Consider the following 22748-nt stretch of genomic DNA (forward strand, 5'->3'; position numbering starts at 1 on the left):
AAAAGGCCAACTTAGAAAACAGCTAAAAAGCAACACACATAAGAATAATGAAACATCTTAAACACATTCAGAAGAACTTGCTGGTGAAAAATTCCACTCTCTAAGTGATAGCTGAAGTCAGCCTTTGATTTATCTTAGTAATAAAGAACCCTGAAGTGAAATAATAAATAAACGCTGAAGCAGATCTGGTGGCAGGTACAAACTGAGAACAAAACTGCCTGTCCACACTGAGGCTTCAGCTCCAGCAGAAAGCTGATAATATACTTACTAACAAAATATAATGTTTTTGTAATGTCCACACTAAGAATTGAATTCAGCAGCTGAAAATCAGGGAAATTCCCAGACAATTTTTTCAAGGTGATGTATGGATGAAGTTTTTAACAATTTACATTTCCATGTACTGAATTTCTTTTAATTCAGACACCACCACCCCCCCCCTGCATGTTTGAAACGGGGTCTCTCAGCATAACCCTGGCTGTCCTGGAACTCACAGAGATACATCTGCTTCTGCCTTCCAAGTGCTGGGATTAAAGGTATGACATGACACCCACCCTGCCTTTAAATTTCATTATTCATTATTTTCTTCAGAGAAAGCAATATTTGCTGCTGAAAATACAAAAGCATTTAAAATATATATGGATATTTAAATTTTGGAAAGCAAAACTAAAACAGTCAAATGTAGCTATGTATACAACACAATCACAAACATACCAAAACACCTGCCATTTTCCATTTTGATTCACATTTATTAGTATTATAGTGTGTGTGTGTGTGTGTGTGTGTGTGTGTTATGTAGGCATATGTACATACGTGTGTACATGCTATGGAAGCCAGATGTCAATGCTCTATTTCTTCTTCAATAGCTCTCTACATTACTTATTGAGGAAGAGGTACTCCTTTGTGGTCAAAGGTCACTGATTAGGCTAGTCTAGCTGGCCAACTTGTTCTATGTTATCTAATCTACCAACTCAGAACTTTCATAGTTTTCACGCTCACAGAGTAATAACTCTACTCACTGATCATCAACCTAACACACAGCATTACCTTTAAACATGAAACATGTACTACATTTAGAATACTGTTAGGCACAACTAATGAAAATTCCTATTAAATAAATCTTATTAATCAAATCAAATGTCATTCTTTCAAATCACATGAAGCTTTTCAAGTTAATATTTCACAATACTCCCATCTGTAACTGACAGCAACAATCAGGATCAGGATTAGACACTTTACACCAAAACACCAAGTAAAAGCTGGCACCAAACTAAGCTGCAACAACTAGAAACACAGAAAGCTGTACTGTGTAAACCAAAAGCATTTCTAAGATATATTTTTAAATAGACATACTTATCCCAACCAACAGCTCCTATCTCATTCAGAAGGTCGGTGCAGAAACCTCGAGAAGGCGGTTGTACACACAACTCTCGTCTACGCTTTAAAGCAGCTTCCTGTTGGAAGAAAAAGATTTTAATTGGCTATGGAATTCTAAAGAAAGAATTAGTAACTGATTACAAAACCAAATTTCGTAACAAAGGTGTATGCTATTTTTATAGAAAAACCAGGTACTGGTATGTTTTGTTGTTACTGTTCAAAGTGTTGTGGACAACACCAGGCACAGCACCAGAGTCTCTATGGAATAATCTAGGGAAACTGGAAAATAGCTACCAGAAGAGTAATGAACATTCTAAACAGGTTTTACAGAGGTTGAAATCCAGACTTTAACCTTTCCTGGTTTAGACAAATTATTTAGACTCACTGTTATATTTTATATGCATTAGTGGTTTTTATTGATGTTGTTGCTGTTGTTTTGTTTTATCATGTGTGTCAGGTCCCCTGGAACTGGAATTATAGACAGTTGTGAGCTACCATGTGGGTGCTGGGAATTGAACCCTGGTCCTCTGGAAGAGCAGTCAGTGCTCTTAACCTCTGAGCCATTTCTCCAGGTCCTGGTTTGGTTTTAAAATAGGTGGAAATAAAATAATCCACCTCACAAAGTTTTCTTCAAACATTCACCATTTTCAATATTTAAAAATAAACATGCCTAGATATTACTACAAAATACTACAAGAAATTTACAAACCTTCATGCACAGATTCCATAGCTACTGACTTCATGTGAGCACCACTTTCCAGGCCATCACTGTGAACTTAGTACACTGTCAGTAAGAACATGGCCTCAGAAATAAATTAGGTATTCTCACATTTCTAGGTACATTATCTTAAACAGTAAAAAAATCACCAACTTTGACTATAATTTATGAAGAAAGGTAGAATACAGAATCTCATTTGGATTCAGAAACACAGCACAAACATACAAAACAAAGTACTGTAAGTCAAAGATCAATGAGATGGTCTTACATTAGCTGAAATTAATAAATGTTTCTTGAAAATTAAATGACCAATAGAGCCATAATTTACAATCCAATAAGAGTGTAATGGGATACAGTCTTGTTCTGGCTCCATGTTCTTATATTTGCATATTAAAAATGTAATAAACAGGAGAAAATTTCCAAATTTTTCTCAAATATCAAGGCAATATGAAACAAATGTTTCTTTGCCTTACTCTTTTAAAGTTCCTATCTGTGGTCTTTGGTATAATTTGGTAAGTTTGAACACATGTGAACATCCAAGGACAACTTCGTGAGGTTGGTCCTCTCTTTACACCTTTATGGGAGTTCTGGGCTTGAACCCAGGTTGCCAGGCCTACATGCCAAGTGCCTGTACCTAATGAGCCATCCCTAATTAAATATTTGGAAGCATGCAGAAAGCACTTAGCTAAAGATATATACAGAGATATATTTATAAAGAATTGGTACAACCTCTAGGATTTCCTGTTGAAATACTATATAATCTCTTCCAAAAATTTTGGGCAAGCAATATGATTGATAAAATGTTGATGTTAGGTCATCAACTCAGGTTATTCACTATAACCACCTCTTTTGTTCATATTGAAAAAGCTCTTCAGGAATCTGTATTTGTATAAAAAATTAATTACATTTTATACTATGTCATTAAGTATGACTATCTCATGCAAGCAAAAGGATCTGACTTCAATTCCCGTCACCCATATGAAAAGGCCAGACATAAAAGCATATGCCCATAATCTCAGGTCTGGGGATGGAGAGACTGGAAGATCTCTGGGGTTCAATAGTCTGCCAAGTTAGCCAAATCAACAAGCATCAGATTAGTGAGAGACACCACCTCAAAGATAAGGTGGAACACAATCAAGGAAACTCACAGTCGAGTATGTCCACATACATGAAGATCCAGGTTCATATGCCCTCACACATGTGCACACATGCAAACACCAATACACAGACACATATCACTAAAAAGTTTCAGAAACAACCAAGACTTAGTACAAAACATTGTTGGGAAAAAAATCTTACCAAAATCATCTTCAACTCCATCATAAAGCTCACTAGATCAGGAGACTGCTTCATTCTCTAAATCGAAACATTTTCAGTTAATAACTCATGAAATGAATGCTCCATTCATTGAAAATGCAATGAATGTGGACAAAGGATTAGCTACATCTAAATCTTAATAGTATTAATTAGTCATCACTTCTATTCCTACCAATTTCATTTGAAAGAGTAACTAAGACTTCTGCCTTAGTTTACTTTCTACTATTGTGATAAACACCATGACCAAAAGCAACTTGAGGAGGAAAAGGCTTATTTCAGCTTACAGCTGTAGTCCATCTTGACAGCCAGGGACTAGAGGTAAGAACTGAAAGCAGAGACCATAGTAGAGCACTGCTTAAAGCCTTGCCCCTGGGGCTTGCTCAGCTTGCTTTCTTCTATCACCCAGGACTACCTGCCACAGGTGGTATCATCACAGTGATTGCCTTCCACAGCAATCACTACAAGGAAATGTTCTACCAACCTGCCGACAGGCCATCTGATGAAAACAAGTTCTCAACTGAGCTTCCTCTTCCCAATAGCTCAAGTTTGTGTCAGTCAAGTTGATTAAAACTAACCAGGACTTCCCCCAAGTCTATTTGGGTGAAAAGTAGTGAATTGTGGACGAATTCAATTAAAACTGCACACTTGCCTTCATTCCTTCAGTATTCATCATTGAAAGATCTAACAAATACAGAAAAGCATTATTTTAAAAGAAAGGGAAGGGCAAAGTAAAGATATGTGAATGGAAAGAGGAACATAAAATATAAAATTCTAACTTCTAAAATCTAGTGTGGTGGTTTGAAAGAAAATGGCCCCCAAAGAGAGTGGCACTGTTAGGAGGTGTGGCCTTCTTTAAGTATGTGTAGTCTTGTTGGAGGAAGTATGTCACTGTGGAGGCAGGCTTTGAGTTCTCATATATGCTCAAGATACTGCCCAGTGTCTAAGACTACTTCCTGTTGCCTGCAAGATGTAGGACTATTAGTTAATTCTCCAGCACCATGTCTGACTGCACACCATGTCCCACCATGATGATAACGGACTGAACCTCTGAATTGTATGCAAAGCAACCCATTTAAGTGTTCTCCATTATAAGGGTTTCCATTGCCATGGTGTCTCTTTACAGCAAAAGAACCCCTAATTAAGACATCTAGTTAATGTGTTAACTAGATATATTAATAATGGCATATACTTTGTTTCTTGACCTTTAAGAGCATGGATGGCCATTTTCATTCTTTCACAGCTAAGTCATCCTAATTTAAAAGGAGAAACATCCACTAAAATAAAACCTATTATAATAAAATGGCAAAAATGGCTATCCCCTATAAAACAGAATGAATATTTCAGAGATCTGGTGTTCTATTTCTACAAAATTCTTTATTCTTAAAACAACTATATAATAAATGGCCACATCTTAGAATGTTTTCTTAGACCACTACAACATTTTTCTGCTTTAAACAAACAAACAAAAAAATACTGCTTGCTTTGTGTTTCTGTTTTGCATTGTGACACATTGCATCAGCCCTACAATGTTCTAGACAATGCTAAATGTAAACTTGTTTCACATTTTCAGAAGAGAAAATTAAGATATTTGAACAGTATATGCAGCCAAATCATTCATATAACATGGCTCTGGTGGGACACATGCCTGTAGAGTAAAACTTTAACCACTGCTGTTTCTACATGGAACAACTTGTATCAAAGCCCCATATAATCCATAGGCCAGCTGCTGAACCCAACTCAATACCTTGTTTTATAATGAGTTTTACTGGTGCATCCACACCCATGTGTCCTTCATATATGCCTCTTTAGGTGCTGCTGTCAGAACAGAGAAGCACAACTGACAGGCTTGGTTGTTCATGAAACCTGAACAAGCTTTATAAAAAGTTTGTTGACTGCTTGGGTCACATTTACCCAAAGTAGTAGAAGAGATAATTAGTAACATTCTACTGAACCTTGGAAAGAAAGAAAAAATTGAATGTGGAGTTGTCCCTGACCAGCTGGAAGGCAGTGGGAAAGTAAGTGATGGCAACTTTAGGACTCTTCTTTCAGAATGAGCCAAAGGGAGTGAGGTATTTGTTTCACTGTTTGCTTAGCTCTCTGAGCACATTTCTCAGGCTATTCAAATGACTCAATGGACTTGTTCTTAAACTTCCATGCACAATATATATTAGTCATAAGAATGAGGGAGCAGGGTAAAGATAGTAAAGACAGTCTCAACATTCCGTTACAGCAATACTGAGCTTATAATACTAGCACAACAGTTTACTCTTCTAGTCAAGCAATTCATCTCCCACTCTCCTCTGTGACTCAGTGACACTTCATAGAGAGTTAGCATCCTTGCCCATTATCACAATAACATATCTTTGACACAGAATGTAATACGGAAACCCCGGAAAATCACACAAATGAAAAGATCATTAAAACAAGTGCAATTCTACTAACATTTTTCTGGAAGAGACATTGCATAATTTTCATTTATTTCAGTAATAATTTCTTTTACAATGTTTCTATAATCTTGGAATGACTTTTCAGATAGGGTACACCAAGCACTAAGAATAACTAACTTAATGCTCCTGAGCTCTCTCCTTAGCCACCCTTGGCTCCTCTCTTTATGAAAGGTCACAGGGACCTAAGTGACTTCCTTTTCACCTTTCTTCTTATAAACTAGAACTACAAATCCTTATTGCCATGCACAGTCTAGGTTCAGATTTTTTTTTTTCTATCACCACTCTGCAACTTCAGCAGACAAATCAACAAGGAAATGCATATGAATAGGGTGACCACATTTGAAAACATAAAGTCTCAAGTCTGCAAATAATATCAAAGCCCCATGATGCTTTGACATTTGCTGAGGATTCCAGAAAACACTCTATGTAATACACAATCTTTAAAACACTTGAAAGCTTTAAAACACAGCAACTAATAAACCAGAATGTGTACAAATCAGGGCTTTAAATAGTAAAGATAGTAATATCTATCCTTATTTTAAAGCATAAGACTTTTAACAGACTTACCTGTTGGACTATTTGACGGTATTCATTAAGTATATTTTTCAGTTGCCAGCTACACAGTAATCTAAAATTTTAACAGGAAAAAATAGCTTATTCATTGTTTCCAATTACAAGGAGAAAAATGTATTTGTATGCTAACATGTACATATAGTCAAAAATCATATAAGCATAATTCTGACAAGTAAATAAAATTACTAACCACTCTTAAAGCAGAAAGTCTCATCACTTCAAATACAGACAATAGGTATTAGTAAGCAGCATACTAATAATACATCTTTTCTAAACTAAACTATAATATGTCCAAATAAAAATTCCATTGAAGTAGATGCTTCATCATAGTAGGCATATATAATACATAGTTTGGAACATAATATATCAAATTTGTACCTGAAAAAGCCTATGTACAACATATTCTCCAAATTCTAGATTACTATAACTGAACAGATACTTTAATTATATAGATGTTGATAAGTTCATCACCTCTAGCTCACCACAACTGGCACACAATATGGGTAGGTCAGTAATCTTCTTAAGGAATTACTTTAATTATCTAGATGTAGAAAGTCTGACTTTAGGGTCGCCAAGAGCACTGATTGCTCTTCCTGAAGATTCAAGTTAGATTCTAAGGACACACATGGCAATGCATAACTGTTCATAACTTCAGTTCCAATGGAAACAAGGCCCTCACCTATCTCAATAGGCATTCACATGTTTCACAGAAATATACACAAACAAGACACTTAAATACATAAAATAAAAATAAGTAAATGGGCCAGCATGATGTTGCACACATTTGATTGTAGTGCTTGAGAGTCAGAGGCAGGGGGATCTCTGAGATGGAGTGTTGGGGGATATTCAATCACATTATGAACCCAAGTTTGGATTCCCATTGATTAAGTAAAATTAACCTTCATCAGGAAGCTGAGTTAGTAACTAGTTGTCAAAAAGTAATCATAGACTATAAGAGGGCATCTGGAAGAGATAGGGAGACACAGGAAGTAGTAGGGAGGGGTTTGGAGTGATGTAGCTTTTTCTGGTTTGGCAGAGATGCCAGAAATGAGAAAGGGTTAGCCAGTTGCAACTCAGTCTCTCTGAGCTTACAGGTTTACACCCCAGCTTTTGAATCTCTAGCCATATTCATAAATAGAAAGATGGAGATTTAGTTAAATCTACCTTTAGTGGTAACATCAGGGCCAGTACCTGTGGGATCAAACCCTGCCCTAAATAGCAAGGCTGCTGCAATTGATGGTTGAAATAATATTAGATGAAGGCAGAGCACCACTGTGCTGAAATGAAAACATTTGGCAACCAACATAGGGCACAACTACAGGGACAAAGGGGTCAATGCCAGCCAGTTCTTCCACAGTGGCCTCCTGGGTCTTTTCCTGCAAGCACTGACAGCAAGCAGCTGCTACTTGCTGGGACTCCAGAAAGCAGGTTTGCATTTGGAAATTGCAGGAAGGGCTTGAGTTCATCACTGAAACCACACACTAACAACGAGAAGTCAGCAGAATTGGCAAGATACCTAGGGAGTCTTCTGGAGGAGAGGTAAATAATATTAAAAAGGAAATCTTTCCCACATTAAGAATGGGTAACATCACAATACAAGGCACTAGGACTCTGTATTGCACTAGTATGAATGGTTTGAAAATAGAAAATTTAATGAGAGAAGAAACAACTTAGCTGGGATTGACCTAATACTGATTTTAATTAAGATTTAATTCTTAACAAAAAAGAATTTTAAGTTTGATAACTGTGTCAAATGAAATTTGACTGATGAGGTACAAGCCTTAACCAATGAAAATAAGAAAAATTTGATTCATGAGATACAAACTTTAGAAAGACTTACTAATGAAAATACTTGACTTCAGAGCAGAACCTATGGCGGTAATGCATTATGAAACTGAAGAGCATGGCCTAAGGTTATTAGAACATCAACCTTAATTTATCCAGTTAACATACAAGAATGACATCCAGATATTAGGCATCCTCAAGATGATGCAGAAGTTAACTGGAATACTGTAGAAATAATAGGTTTTTAAGAGATTGAAGGAATCAGTCATTTCATATTATATACACTCACCATTTGTGACATAGCTGTTAAATTCATGATCACATAGAACAAAATTATTCCAAAATACTAAAAGATTTACTTACAGCAGTATTGGAAGCTGGTCCTCAGTTACAATGGAAAACATAGTGAAAAGAGGAAGCTAGGGTCCTAGAACAATGAAATAGGGCTAGAGGTCATGAAATTTCTCAAGACCTCTAGGTGAGGGCCAGTATGTGGATTTGCAAAGACAGTCTATATTTGTTGATAACACCTTGGTTGTATGCCACATAACAGCTTTGAATGCTTGGAGCAAAGTTGAAGAATCAGGAAAGAGTCTGAGTCATTTATTAAAATTATGCAATGCCCAAAAGAAGCCTTCACTGATTTTTTTTTTCAAATATTGACCAGAGCTGCAAACAGAATGATATTAGATCAAGATGTTAGACAAATATTAATTCAGAATCAAAAAGGGTAATTAGGCCTTTAAAATCAAGATCAGCATCCATAGATGAGTGGATCGAAAATATAACTGATATTGGATCTAATACTTCATATGATAATTAGAAAAGAACTCTTTCCTGATTCTTCAACCCTGTCCCAAACATTCAGATGCTTTAATTTTGGTAAGCTAGGTCATCTAAAAAGGGATTGTAGGCAAGGTATTCCTAGAAACAATATTTTTTCTAATGATAATCCAAACATAACCCCAAGCCTTCTGAAATATGTTGAAGGTGTGGCAAAGGCTGACAATGAACTAGTGAATGCAGACCAGCATAAGACAGGCAACTTAATTAACCCTTTACCATCAGGAAGCACCTCAGTGGGCCTCTCACAGGTCCCAGTGTCAAATTTGCTTCAATCATTCCCTGTCAGCATTGATTAAACATCTCCACAGAGCAATTAAAAGACTTAATGACTGTTGTTAAAAACCACACTGCTGTGGAAAACAGAACAGCTTCAGCAGATAAAATAAAAATTTCAGGAGAGATTGTAACAATAATTATTTACTCCAAAAGGTTTCTGAATTGACTATGAAAATAAAATTGAGATTTCATCAACTAGCAAGAACAGACCCAGCAGAAATTATAGTACCTTTTATTAATGCTGAAATTGCCTCATTATAGAAAAAAAATGAACACTGGTAAAGAGCTTGCAGTTTTCTTGGGAGAGATTCACAACAATTAACACAAAAACAAGAGACTTCAGTTTATAAAAAGAACTAATTAGATTCTCCTTTATATAATAAAAAGAACATCAATTTCTGGAGCTCCTACATTCTATACTGATGCAAATAAATCATGAAAGGCAGGATACAAATCTGGAAAATTAAGTGGATCAAAGTCCTTATGATTCAGCTCAGAAATCAGAATTACATGATATTCTCATGGCATTATTAGATTTTCCAGAACCTCTTTATATAGCTCTTGACTTTCAATATGCAGAAAGAGATTTTTACATATTGAAACTGCTGAATTTATTACGGATAATTCAGAATTAACTTTATTATTTATTCAACTATAACAAGTAAATGTAAATAACACATACCAGGTCCCATAAAGGGATATCAGGCACAAGGTAATGATGAAATTGATGAATTATTGGTAGGAAATGTGTGAAAAGCCTCAGAGTTTCATTAGAAACACCATTTTAACCAGCATAGAGTGAAGATGTTTTTTCTATCACTTGGCAATGAGCCAAAGCAATTAGACGAGAATGTTCTACTTGTTATTTTTATAAACAAACTATTTTACTGCAGGAAGTAACCCAAAGGGTACTCAAAGAAATGAAATTTTGCAAAAGAATGTGTTTGATTTTGCAGAGTTTGGAAAATTAAAGTATGTGCAGCATACCATAGATATATATTCAGGATTTTAATGGGCTTTAAGTTCTGAAAAGGCTGATTCTGTAATTCATTTATTAAAAGTCATGGCCATTATGGGGGAAACTGTACAAATTAAGACTGTCAATGCTCTAGCACATATCTCTAGTAAAATAAAAGCTTTTACATGTTAAAACATAAAACATATTACAGTTATTTGACAAAATCATACAGGACAAGCAGTTATAGAAAGATGTAACTGTACTTTAACAGCTATTCGTAATAAACAGAAAGAGGTTAAAAAAACAGATATAGATTATACAGTGTTTTAGTGACTTTAATTTTTTAAACGCTAATGAAAAAGGAACAGCTGCAGAGAGATAATGGATGATAGAAAAACTGCTGAATTAAATCAGCCTATAAATTTTAAAGATGTGTTGACCTCAGAATGGAAACCAGGATTTGTATTGCATTGGGGAAGAGGTTTTGCTTTTATTTCCTTAGTAAAGAAAAGCTATGGATACCATAAAGATTGATAAAAATTAGATTAAGACAGGAGAGACCTCTTGATTAGGAGAGGCAACAGTTCATCAAATGGCTTGGTCACTGAATCCAAACTAACTGTAATGTTTTACTATTAAAAGATAACACTTTTTCTGTTGCCAAAAAACATTTTGCCTTAACAAAAATATAACCTAATGAAAAGGAACTCCCCAATGTTAGAGTTGGAAAGAGGTGTTTTTTTTTTTGTTGTTTTTGTTTTTGCTTTTGTCTTTCCAGGAGAATAAAGACATCCACCTAAGGAATCTGAAGACCACTTGACAAATGAGACATCTTAAAGATGATTCAGACAGAGAAAAATGCCCCCCCATCAAAAAAAGGAGTAAAACTGGCCTAACAATATAGCACATTTCCAACAAGATAAGATTTCACAAATTTTCCCAAATGTTTGTTTCTGCTGTTCTCTACAAAATTAAAAGACAAATGGTCTTTTTGTGGTCCAAATTCAGTTAAAAATCAAAGTTGCCTTTGGAGTTGGAGCATGTCTCATTCCTTCTCTAAACCCAAGCATTCCTGTTAAAGGAAAATCTAAAATCTCTGTCTTATGTCAGAAGAGACACCCAGTATGGGACAAAAGACAAACCCAAATTAAGGGATTATTCTATTGCCATTATTCTCATAATCCTTTGGTTTTACTTTTACTCTTTACTAGTTTTTCTTAAATTATAAATACTATCACAAAATTTAGAAGATTAATATATACATATATATTTGAATTTTCTATTGTGATATTAATGGTCATATAGAGTACTAACTAATTCTAGAAATAGACTTCACCTAGTTTCCTGCATGTGATTTAGGGCTTGAGTCTGAAGCAGGTAACTAGGAATTAAGTTTGTGTACCCCAGATATGCTTAACAAATTGTGGTGCTTTCACCTTTCTGAGATCTGCTGCATATGATTTTTAAAATGTTTTAAGTTTTCTGCAGCGAACCATGACCATGCCTACCAGTGACCTGTGAAGTTGTCCAAAGGATTATGGGGCCCCACAATGATGTTTCTCCCCGGATTGTAGTAACACCGATAAGCTGACAAACACGACCCAAAGACCAGTTTTGAACTATAAACTGCTCAAAACAATTTCAAGGCAGTTGTCTAGGATAGTCTAGCCTCACATACTATCCCAGCCAGGACTTCAGATAAGTCCTGTACTTTCCCATTACACACAGACTGAAGAACCAGTGTTACACCTAGTTTTCCCAGGACTTGAACATTATCTCACTTTACTCAGGGTTCGCTAAAGATGAAGTCACCCCCAGACAACAAGTACTAAATTTAAGAATATGACTCCTACATTCCTAAGAGGTGAGATGTGTGGTTTTTGGTCATTCAGTGGGTTATGAATGTTTGTCATCATTTGTGGAGGGGGGTTGGTTGCAAACTGTTACTGGTCATGGTAAGGAAGGAAACTAAGCAGGGAGGTTAGATTCAAAGGTCTCTTTCTGAAAGAAAAAAAAAGGGGGGATATAAAAAGGATAAAGTACCTACTTTAAACTAAAAAGCAACTATTAATCTCAAATATTTTACATTGATATGAATTGTTTTATATTGATAGAAATTTGTTATATTTGTTAGAATACACTTTATATATGTCCCTACTCTTGTTTAACATATTTTGTATATTTATACAAATTTAAGGTTATTTTTGTTAGACTGTATATAAGTTTCTACTCTTGTTCAAGGTTGTACCTAAGCAACCCATTTAAAAATATAATGTATAATTAAGAAATAGAAGTTAGCTGTTAGTCACCTATAATAATCAAAGTTTAGTTATGTTAGGTATGTTTTCAAGATTAAACAGAGATATATTTTAGATAGACAGGTGGTCTTCAACACTTCAGAGACCTAGAGAATATGTCATTTAAGATGTTTAATAACCTAAGGCTTTTCATAACAGTGAAATACATCTGCTCCTCAAAGAACCAGTTTACTTCAAAAAAGGGTGATAGGCATCAAAGATCCTCCATATGGAGTTTGTTTTCATTGTGGCAAAGTTAGCCACTGGGCAAAGAAACAGTCCTTGCCTGAACTGGTGACAGTATGTCATCCAAATTGGATGAGCAAGACACACAAAAAAGTAAGTGCTAAACTTTGACAAGACAAGGTAGCACAGTCCTTCAAATTTCCTATTTCACAGAAAAGTCTGTCAGATATTTTAGGCTGCAAGCTGAAGAAGTATGCCCCAATGTTGCAGAGGAACTTTAGGTGATTGTCCAGGCAGCAAGCTACTTCTGTCATTTCTATAGTTTAAGAAGTTATTTCTTCTACTCTTCCTGTTTATTCAGGTAATATTTTATCTTCCTTGGGTCGCTGGTGGGGTTGAAGATATGATAATTATAGTTTTCTTTGTTACCAAATTCAGAAAAAAAAAAACACAAAAGAAGTATAGGGTGTATGGGTTGAGAGACATAAAAACTTAAATTGTTTAGCTGAGAAAATGTTTTAAGGTCTAAAATGATAGTTTGGGGTTGCTAATAAAAGTCAGTTTTGTAAATTAGGTACGAAACATTGGACTCACCAAGATAGGATAGATAATACAGTAGTTTCTCTGAATTTGCCAAATAAAAATGGCCTGGACATTGTGAATGTAATTCTTACTTGATAACTGTTCTTATTATATATAGTTTTACTCCTTTTTATTTATACAAAAAGGGGGAAATGTTAGGGGACATTTGATTACACTATGCAAACCACGAGTTTGCATTTATGTTGATAAATAAATTAACGTTAAGCTCGAAGGCTGAGTTAGCAACTAGTTGACAGGAAGTAATCATAAAGCATCAGAAGGCATCCAAAAGAGATAGAGGGACACACAATCTAGCAGAAAGGGATTTTTGGAACAGAAGTACAGGTATTCTGGAGACTCCAACAAGGACAGAAGGTTAGCTAGTTGCTACACAGCCACTCTGAGTTCACAGGTCTTCCACCAGCCTTTGAATCTGGAGCCTTACTTATAAATAGTACAACAACAGAGATTTAGTTAAAGCTACCTTTAGTACAAAAACCAGGAGTGGTGACTGAGAAAACAGAATTACCACCAGGAACAGCTGTAAACTGCAGAGCAGCAATTGCTGGTTGAAATAGCATTATATTAAGGTGCAGCCACTGTGCCAAAATTAAAACAACATTGGAGGTCAGCCTGATCTACAGAGAGAGTTCCAGGATAGACAAGACCATAGAGAGAAACCGTGTCTTGAAAACCCAAAAATAAGTCAATGAAAATAAAGAAGTAAATAAAGTCTGGGTTTTCCAAACTACATTCTTTCTAGCCCACCACTATTCCCTCCACTCTGTGTTAAACTCCATACCCACACCATCACCTCTGTTAGTAGCAAAGCAGTCTTTGCAATTGTCCCTCCATCAGCAGCATTCTTACCAATATGCTTCCCATCCCTTGACACCAACTTGGTCTCTTATTAATTATACCTTTATTGTGGTGTTCCCTAGCTTATCCTTGCTGTATTTTCTCCTCAATGAATTAGGCTGCTTAAGTACATATCATCTTCAGAATTTCATAACCCTTTGGTATCTACCTTTCTACACAGCAATTAATAATCTTGAGTTTCCTTTTTCCTCAGTCATTCACTATAAAACCCAACACAACCTCTAGTTGTGATCAGTCATAAAATCCTTGTGTTTCTACTCTTAAACAGCTCTGGTTTCTTTTTCTTTACTCACAGACACTGAAAAGCAGGACTTGGATTTGTAACCTACCTTCTGAATAGCTGTTTCTGCAACAGTCAATTTTGCTCACACTATATACCTGGACCAAAATGACAGAATGGTTCTTCCCAAATTATTAGACTATGCATGTGCAATAAATATCACTGGAAAGCTGAGTAAGTCTTCTAGTCCTTTTTATTGCCCCCTTAAATTCCTACTCAGGGGCTAGGAAGTGATGGTTCATGCCTTTAATCCCAGCACTTTAATCAGGAGGCAGAGGCAGGTGAATCTCTGTGATTTCAAGGCCAGCCTGGTCTACAGAGTGAGTTCCAGGACAGCCAGAGCTACACAGAGAAACCATGTCTTGAAAAACAAACAAAAAATAAAATAAGATAAAAAAGACATTCCTACTCAGAACTTGTTAGGGAAGTATACACAATTGTTGTTTATTGCTTTCAATAAAAACAAATAGAGAATTGATGTCTTAAATTTGAAAAGTAACCTGGCAGTGATTCACAAATGACAAACTGGTTTGGAAGAACCAGGAGTCTTTGGGGGATACTGGCAGTATGATGATAAGCACCTCAGGCAGAACCATCTGATATCAGACCACCTGTTCCACTAACACAGGTATAAAAGCAAACACCACATCACCTTGCCTTCTTCAGTTGCAGATCTTTAGGCAGCACTATTCGGAGGTGGAAGTCACTTCCCTGTGGAAAAGAAAAGTGCAAATTTACTTCAGACAAAACATACTGTCCTATATTTATAAATAATGCAAAGTTTAGCTAAAATTTTTATACTGAATAACATAAGCAACCTATGGGAAATCAAACAGCATTAAGGTAGGACCTGGATTGTCATTTATTTATTTATGTATTTATTTATGTATTTATTTATTTTGGTTTTTCGAGACAGGGTTTCTCTGTGTAGCTTTGGAGCCTATCCTGGCACTCGCTCTGGAGACCAGGCTGGCCTCAAACTCAAAGAGATCCGCCTGCCTCTGCCTCCCGGTGCTGAGATTAAAGGTGTGCACCACCAATGCCCGGCTAGGACCTGGATTTTTAAAGAAAAAGAAATAAGGAAAAGAAATACTATGAAATTGTTAACAAACACACACAAAAATTATTTCTTAAAGTATAAATTCAATTCACCAAAATAGAATATTGCATTAAGTTGATATGGATGGTGAAAAAAATGACAATATAAAATAATGAATGTATAATATATTCATATTTCAAGTTTGCAATTTCTATGTTTTAACAAAATAAAAATATAGTGTTATATAACTTCAGTGTTTAGAAATAACAGATTATTTTAGGGGCTGGAAAGATGTATCAGCAGGCAAGCAGCTTGCTGCATAAGCATGAATATCTAAGTTCAAATCCCAGCACCCACATAAAAAGCCTGTAACCCCAGTGCTGTGTACATGGATACAGAAGGATATCTTGGATTTGCTGGCCTCCAGCCTAGAACTAAGCTCAATAAGAGACCATGTCTCAAAATAGCAGAGAATGGGCCGGGTAGTGGTGGTACTCGCCTTTAATCCCAGCACTTGGGAGGCAGAGGCAGGTGGACCTCTGTGAGTTCAAGACCAGCCTGGTCTACAAGAGCTAGTTCCAGGACAGCCTCCAAAGCCACAAAGAAACCCTGCCTCGAAAAACCGGAAAAAAAAAAAAAAAAAAAAAAAAAAAAAAAGCAGAGAATGACAGAGCAGGACAGCCAATGTCTTCTGCAATCTACACATGTTCATGAGTGTGCATACACATGCATATATGTGTAATACCACATAGATAAACACACCAAAGAAGATATGTGTAGCAGCGCGCGCGCACACACACACACACACACACACATATATTCTGGAACAATTTATATAGTGAACATTCTATAAATAAGTACTATGTTAACTTTTTAAATCTAAAAATTCACTAGTTATAAAATTTTTTTCTCAAAAGAAAGGAAAGTGTGTTCTCTGAAAAGTATATTTGATTTTACTTTCTTTCAAAAGTGAATAGGTAATCAGTTTAAACTTTGTAACTTAAATGGGAAGATACATGTGAAACCTGAGCAAAAGTAAGCAGGACAAGACAAACAGAAATGTAATCTTTTACTCCAACAATGTAAAATGAAAAGAGTAATAAAATTCTTGAAAAACAATTACCATGTGGAATTTTAACAGACTCCCTCAAAGCAGATTCAAAAACAGAGGAACACAATTAAATGAACCCCATAACCTTTACTTTCATGGTAATATTACAGTTCTGACTTTCATTACATTTAAATGTCCTTTAAAAAAAAGAAACAAAATGTACTACTGACCTTTTCAAAAGGTCGGGTAACAATAATTCACTATTTCATTAAAGCACTAAAAGGTATTATGTAGTAACTCTAGCCTAACTTCATAGCCACACATACACACACACACACACACACACACACACACACACACACACGAACAGGTCTAAGAACGATATGAAATGCACAATGCACATGAAAGCAATTCTCCTCTACCTGAAAGAATAAAATTCAAAGTCCCAGATTTGTGAAATCCAGACACTGTAAAAGGTCAAGTATCATAAGTGGGTCAATACTTGGTTTTTTCAAGAAAGTATGCAAAAATAGACTTTCTGTAGCTAAATCAACTAAATAGTACTAATATTTCTCAAGAAGCAAAATTTTCAAGCTTCCAGACAACATAACTACAGAATTATCGAAATCTGTATGTCCTGACACATCCCATCAGAAAACTAGAGTGATTGATAGCATAAGCAAATAAAATGACCAAAAAAAAAAAAAAGGTTGACAATCAGAAGTTATAGAACACAATAAATTTGTAATTATTTGTAGAAGGGAGGAAAATCACTTTCAAGTAGAGCTTCTTCTGGTGTTCCAACAACAATGAGAGTATTTATTAGGAGTATTATCAAAAAAAAAAAAAACATAGGCAAAACATTGAGGGGATTGTGGGCAATTGCAAAAATAACAAAGATTCTGGGAGAACGGAGCAATGACAATAAATATGAGACTTAATATGTACCAAATGCTCAAGTAGAGGAGGCAATGGATGGCCATACTTTGTCTTAGCACTCAGAAAGGTGACAGGGAGCATCATGAATTTGAGGCTTGCCTAGGCCACATGTTGAGACACTGCTTTTAAAAAAGGAAAAAAGAAAGAGTCCAAATGTCTGAAACATTTTTTCAGAGCAGGAAAAAAAACTGTTCATTACAAAGAAAAAAAAATAACAGTGGAAAACTTAAGCTCTTATAACAGAAATAAGAGCCCACCATATATCACCCTTCCCCCCAAAAAAATTAATTCATTAAAATAAACTGCACTTTCCATCACCAACAGAAGAGGGTGTTCTTGAATCAGAAATTTCACAAACTATTGCAAACAGCAAAACGCTCACAAACTCAAGTATCTGTGACACCCCCCCAACCCAAAAGTGTTGCAGCACATAGACAGACAGTGAGAAGTAAAGTGTCTCAGGTGATGGCAGAATCCAGGAACACACCAATTAGAACAAGGACTAGAGTGTCAGGAAATGAACATCTCAAGTCTAAGATGTCTGAAAGCCAAGACCAGAAACTGAAAGAAGCAATGGACTCATTGACTAAACTCAGAAAGGAAATTAAACAAATCAAAAAGACATTGAGACGAGAGAGTAAGTTCAAACATGCTGAAGGAAAAAAACACAGTAAAACAAAAGTTCTTAACAGTGGAGTCAAAGCAAGAAAAATGCCAAATGACCATGAAAAAAAAAAAAAAAAAAAAAAAAAGGATGAGGTTGAAAGCACCAGTGAAAGTCCAATACACACACAATAGGAGACACTGAGAAGAGTATTTACAGTCATAGCCTAACTCCACATTCTGCAAGTCACCACACTAAAATGGACACGTTTTCATGAGGAAAAATGAGTCATAATAATCTAGTCTGAAAAAACATCAGAATTTAAAACTAACAAGAAGGGGTCAAACAGATGACTCAGGGGTAAAGGAAAATGCCATGAAGCCTGAGTCAGTTCCACCCTGTGACTCCTAAGATGAAAGAGTGAACCACTTCCCTATTATCCTTTGACCTCCAGATTACACACTGTAGAATACATGTACCGGTATAAATGGATATATACACACATGGACATACACACACATGCAAACATGTACAAACATATATGCACATACACACATATATGCATACACATACATATGCATGTACATTCACAAATGCACATGCACACACACAAAATAAGCAATGTGATTTTAAAGGAAAAAAATTTTTAAATAAGTTTTTAGAGGAAGAACTGAAAGCTAGGAGACATAAACATATACTATGAAAACCAATCTTGTTTTGGAAGGAGGAAGCTTAGGGCTGAATCCATGGATTCACACACAAGCACAGGTTCTACCACAGAACTCCCCAGTCTAGTCTACAAAGGAATCTTCCAACCCCCTCAATCCTGCAATAATCCAAGCAGGCAAAGTCGAAATCTTGTAACATAAGAGTCATTAAATACAGCACACAGAAAAGTACTGCTTCACTTGTACAGCCAAATTAACCTCTGTTCATGTTTAACAAAAATAAAAGGAAGCCCAAAACAGTTAGACTCTCCTCAAATAACAACCACTTCTTACAACAAAAAAACATCCATGGTGGGCATACTAACAAACATATTAGGCATCCAAAGAAGAAAAATAAGGCCACAGTGGAGTGAAAAGTCATGAGACCAAATACAAAAGCTGGATAAATTATAGACTCCAGGGGAACTAGCTGCCATCTTATGGTGACATTCACACACATTATAAGATCAGTAACAGAGGCCTCTGGCCAATAGCTGTGTGAGTAATCTTGAAAGTAGCTTCTCTGCCACTATTTAACTTTCAGGTAGTCAAAGTCCTGGCAAGCATCTTTATTGGAAGTTCATAAGAGACCCTGATCAGGACTCACCCACCAAGGTGTTTCGGAATCCATGATCTGCAGAAATGGATAATTAGTATGTTATTTTAAGGGTTAGAAACATGAAGCAGCAAGAGGTAATCAGTATGAGGGCTGCAGCACAAGCCCTAAGGGCATCAACTGAAAGAGTCACAGGTGCCAGGAGCCTTAGGACTGAAGTTTGGATCCCGGGAACCCAGAAAAACGCTGCCTACAAAACCAGTTCTTGCCAGGTAAACACAAAAGACCTCAGGGACAAGATGCCTAATTAGACTGGCTAGAATTAGCAAGTCCAGAACAAGAGACCTACTATAATAAGTAATGTGAAGAGCTAATGAGGCAAACATCCAAAGTAAACCTCTGGCCTCCTACACACACACACACACACACACACACACACACACACACACACACACACACACGATAACGAGAGAGAGAGAGAGAGAGAGAGAGAGAGAGAGAACACAGACAGAGAGGGGGAAATATCATAAATAATTTAAGCCCATAAATTCAGAAACCCAGATGAAAGTAATTCCTTGACTAACACAAACTACCAAGGCTCATTCAAGAGGAAAGAGCCTAGGAATAGAGAACACACCTTTTATCTATTCACAAATAATTTATTCACATAAAAACTGATTCTTAAGGCCCCCAAAATGTATCCATAACTTCCACAGTGAGTATTTTATTTTAGCAAAACTAAAAGCTGTAACAAAGACTGAAAGTAGGAAATTCAGAAATATTTCTATTTAACTAACCCTGAATGAAGAACTACAAGTAGAAATTATATAAACTCCAGAAGATAGTGAGGAAACACTATAAGCATCTCCAAGAGACTTAAAACAGCAAGATGAGGAAAACGCAATATGAAAGGCAACACCTTAGAAACTTAGAAAATGTGCTGTCACTAGCTAATTTGGGACAGTGCAAACAAAATAAGGGAAGTAACAAGTCACAAACACAGTCAGTCAAAAAGAAATAAGATGGGAAAGCTATTCCTTATAGCAAAGTACCAATCCATAAAGTGATGGAAAAGGCATGAGGGTGATGGAAATGGCATGGTACATTTGGCATCAATCACTATTACTGGCTGACTGGAGCCAAGAGCCAAGGATTGAGACTCTATGATATGCATGTGAATGTGTAATGGCCCAAAGAACCTCACCAAAAAGTACTTGGTAATTACAAAAGACTATCTGGGAGAAGTCACTCTAGTCTGGTAATGGATGCTACGACTATCAACATTGGGAGCAGGTGACTTCCTATGCCTTGAGGGGAACACAGCACTCTTTCTGAGGTGACCCTACCCAAATGCATTACCAGAATTTAATGGTGAGAAAATATCAGATCTAATAAACTAAAGGCTTAAAAATAAAAATTCACGTTAATAAAAACAGACTTAAAACTTCTCCAAAATAAAGAGATAATAATTAAATTCACCTATGAAATTCACACCAGATAGCAGTTTTAGTAACTGTACTGAAGTTAGGTCTGAGTGGACCCTTGTCTTTATAAATGAATGCTAAATTATTTGGAGATAAAGAAGCAAGAACTATGTCTATGATTTAATCTCAAAAGGTAAGGAAATGTGCATACAGGACCAACCACAATGGCACCCTTGAGGAGCCAGTTTTGCTGGGTATATTTTAGGCAGTGTTCAAGACTTAACAGAATATAAAAATTAGAAATTACCTACATCAAAGGCTAACTTGTTTCTAGTGGAATCTGATGGCTGCAACTATTTCCTAAAGTGCTACTGCAGATACACAAGTGATGTACAACACTTGGTCTGTCTGTCCTGTCAAGCCCTTGCCTGGCATGTGAATGGCTACAGGTTCAACCTCCAACACCTCACATGTCACAAACCTTGAACTTTTATGAATGTCTCTGTGAAAGAGAGTGAGAAACAGTTTAACTGGCTATTTCAACAATTAAGCAATAAAAGATGGATAACACATTTTCCTTCTACTATTACAAAATATAAAGTCTTTTTTGTTCACATGGTTTTGAAAACACAGTAAGAAGCACAAGCTTCCTGTATGTTCACTAGTCACACATTTTCTTAACTTCCTGTAATGCTTAGGGATGCATCAAAGTTTCACCCTGAAACAGACTTGAAAATGTGCTCAGTATTCTAGAGACTGTGTTTTTAGGAGACCTCAACACACATGGTAACTAATGACTCCTGTCACTAAGGGTAAAGTTACACACAGTTGAGTTTAATATGTAGAGGGAAAGTCCATACTCGAAATCCAAAACTATCGTATTTGTTATAGCATGGAGAAGCAGGAAATAAGTTTTTGTTTCATTTTTTTGTTTGTTTGTTTTGTTTTTTTTTTAATACACAAAGTTTCTAGGTTATCTGATGCCATCGCAGCAGAGGTATCTGGGTTCTCTAAATTTCCCAGGATTTGATTTCAACTATTAAATGATGCTTTTTTTTTTGGACTGTTTCTTCTTAAGTTCTACTTAATATTGGACCCAGAGTGCTCTGTAAAATTCAAAATCCTGAGTGTAGTAACAGAAGTCAGGGAGGGGCTCAGCAAAGGAAACTGCCCCTTGTCAAACTCTGGCAAGCCACCAGCGAGCCGCTCCGCCCTCCCGCCGGCACCGGCACCGCCCACAGCGACTGCGCAAGCGCAGTGCCTGAGCGCTGGTTCTCCTGGCTGGCCCAAGCCCGCCAGGGAGGCCGGGTTTAGGCTGCGCCGCGAGTGACAGGCTCAGGCGCGAGACCATGACCCCGCAGGGTACCTGAGCCGAAATGAATCCCTCATACACAGTTTTCTCCCGGTTCCGAGGAAGCAGCAGCGGGAAGTAGCGCAACAGGTTAGCATCTCCCTCTGCCATGGCGCGCAGGAATGGCCGCCGCACACGCGCAGTGTGCGCGGAGGGAGGGGGCGGGCATCCGCATTGGCGGGAAGAGTGTGGCTCCTCCCAGCGGTGCTGGCTCCCGCTGCTCTGCCCTGTTCATCTGGGCCAGGTAGTCCAAAAGAGGGGAAGAAGTGCACTCTCAACGCCTTGGGTCTGAGTCATCAGGATTATTCTGGCCCTGGCTCTGAGAAAACAAAAACAACAAAATCCTCCTCTGATTTTACTGAAAACTGCTGCAACTCCAAGAGCCAACTTTCCTCCCCTGAGAGAGCTTCTATAGTGTGCATGTAGCATACTGCCTTTTACATCAACCTGGCTCGCCTTCTGTCTTGTTCTTGTGTTCCCTGAATCGCTAGCATACCCTAATATACCCTTCAACCAGCGGCATATGTAAATAAATTGTAGTATATTCAATACAGAATTT

General features: G+C 36.7%; 1 protein-coding gene across 2 annotated transcripts in view; it reads right to left on the minus strand.

Moving 5' to 3' along the window:
- The window catches only part of Fancl (FA complementation group L), a 61993-nt gene extending 39646 nt beyond the window's left edge, over positions 1 to 22347 (minus strand). The window contains exons 1-5 of one of the 2 annotated variants that reach the window (XM_027387994.2): positions 22205 to 22347; positions 15171 to 15229; positions 6424 to 6484; positions 3392 to 3448; positions 1351 to 1451 (exon numbers count right to left, since the gene is read on the minus strand). In XM_027387994.2, coding sequence (XP_027243795.1) covers positions 1351 to 1451; positions 3392 to 3448; positions 6424 to 6484; positions 15171 to 15229; positions 22205 to 22300 — 374 coding nt within the window. In that variant the 5' untranslated portion in view covers positions 22301 to 22347. Of the gene's footprint in view, positions 1 to 1350; positions 1452 to 3391; positions 3449 to 4058; positions 4091 to 6423; positions 6485 to 15170; positions 15230 to 22204 lie in introns of those variants that run through there. The other variant, XM_035452360.1, reaches the window with a different exon arrangement.
- Between the last annotated feature and the right edge of the window lie 401 nt (positions 22348 to 22748).

Source organism: Cricetulus griseus (genome assembly GCF_003668045.3).
Source record: "Cricetulus griseus strain 17A/GY chromosome 1 unlocalized genomic scaffold, alternate assembly CriGri-PICRH-1.0 chr1_1, whole genome shotgun sequence".
Taxonomy (NCBI): Eukaryota; Metazoa; Chordata; class Mammalia; order Rodentia; family Cricetidae; genus Cricetulus; species Cricetulus griseus.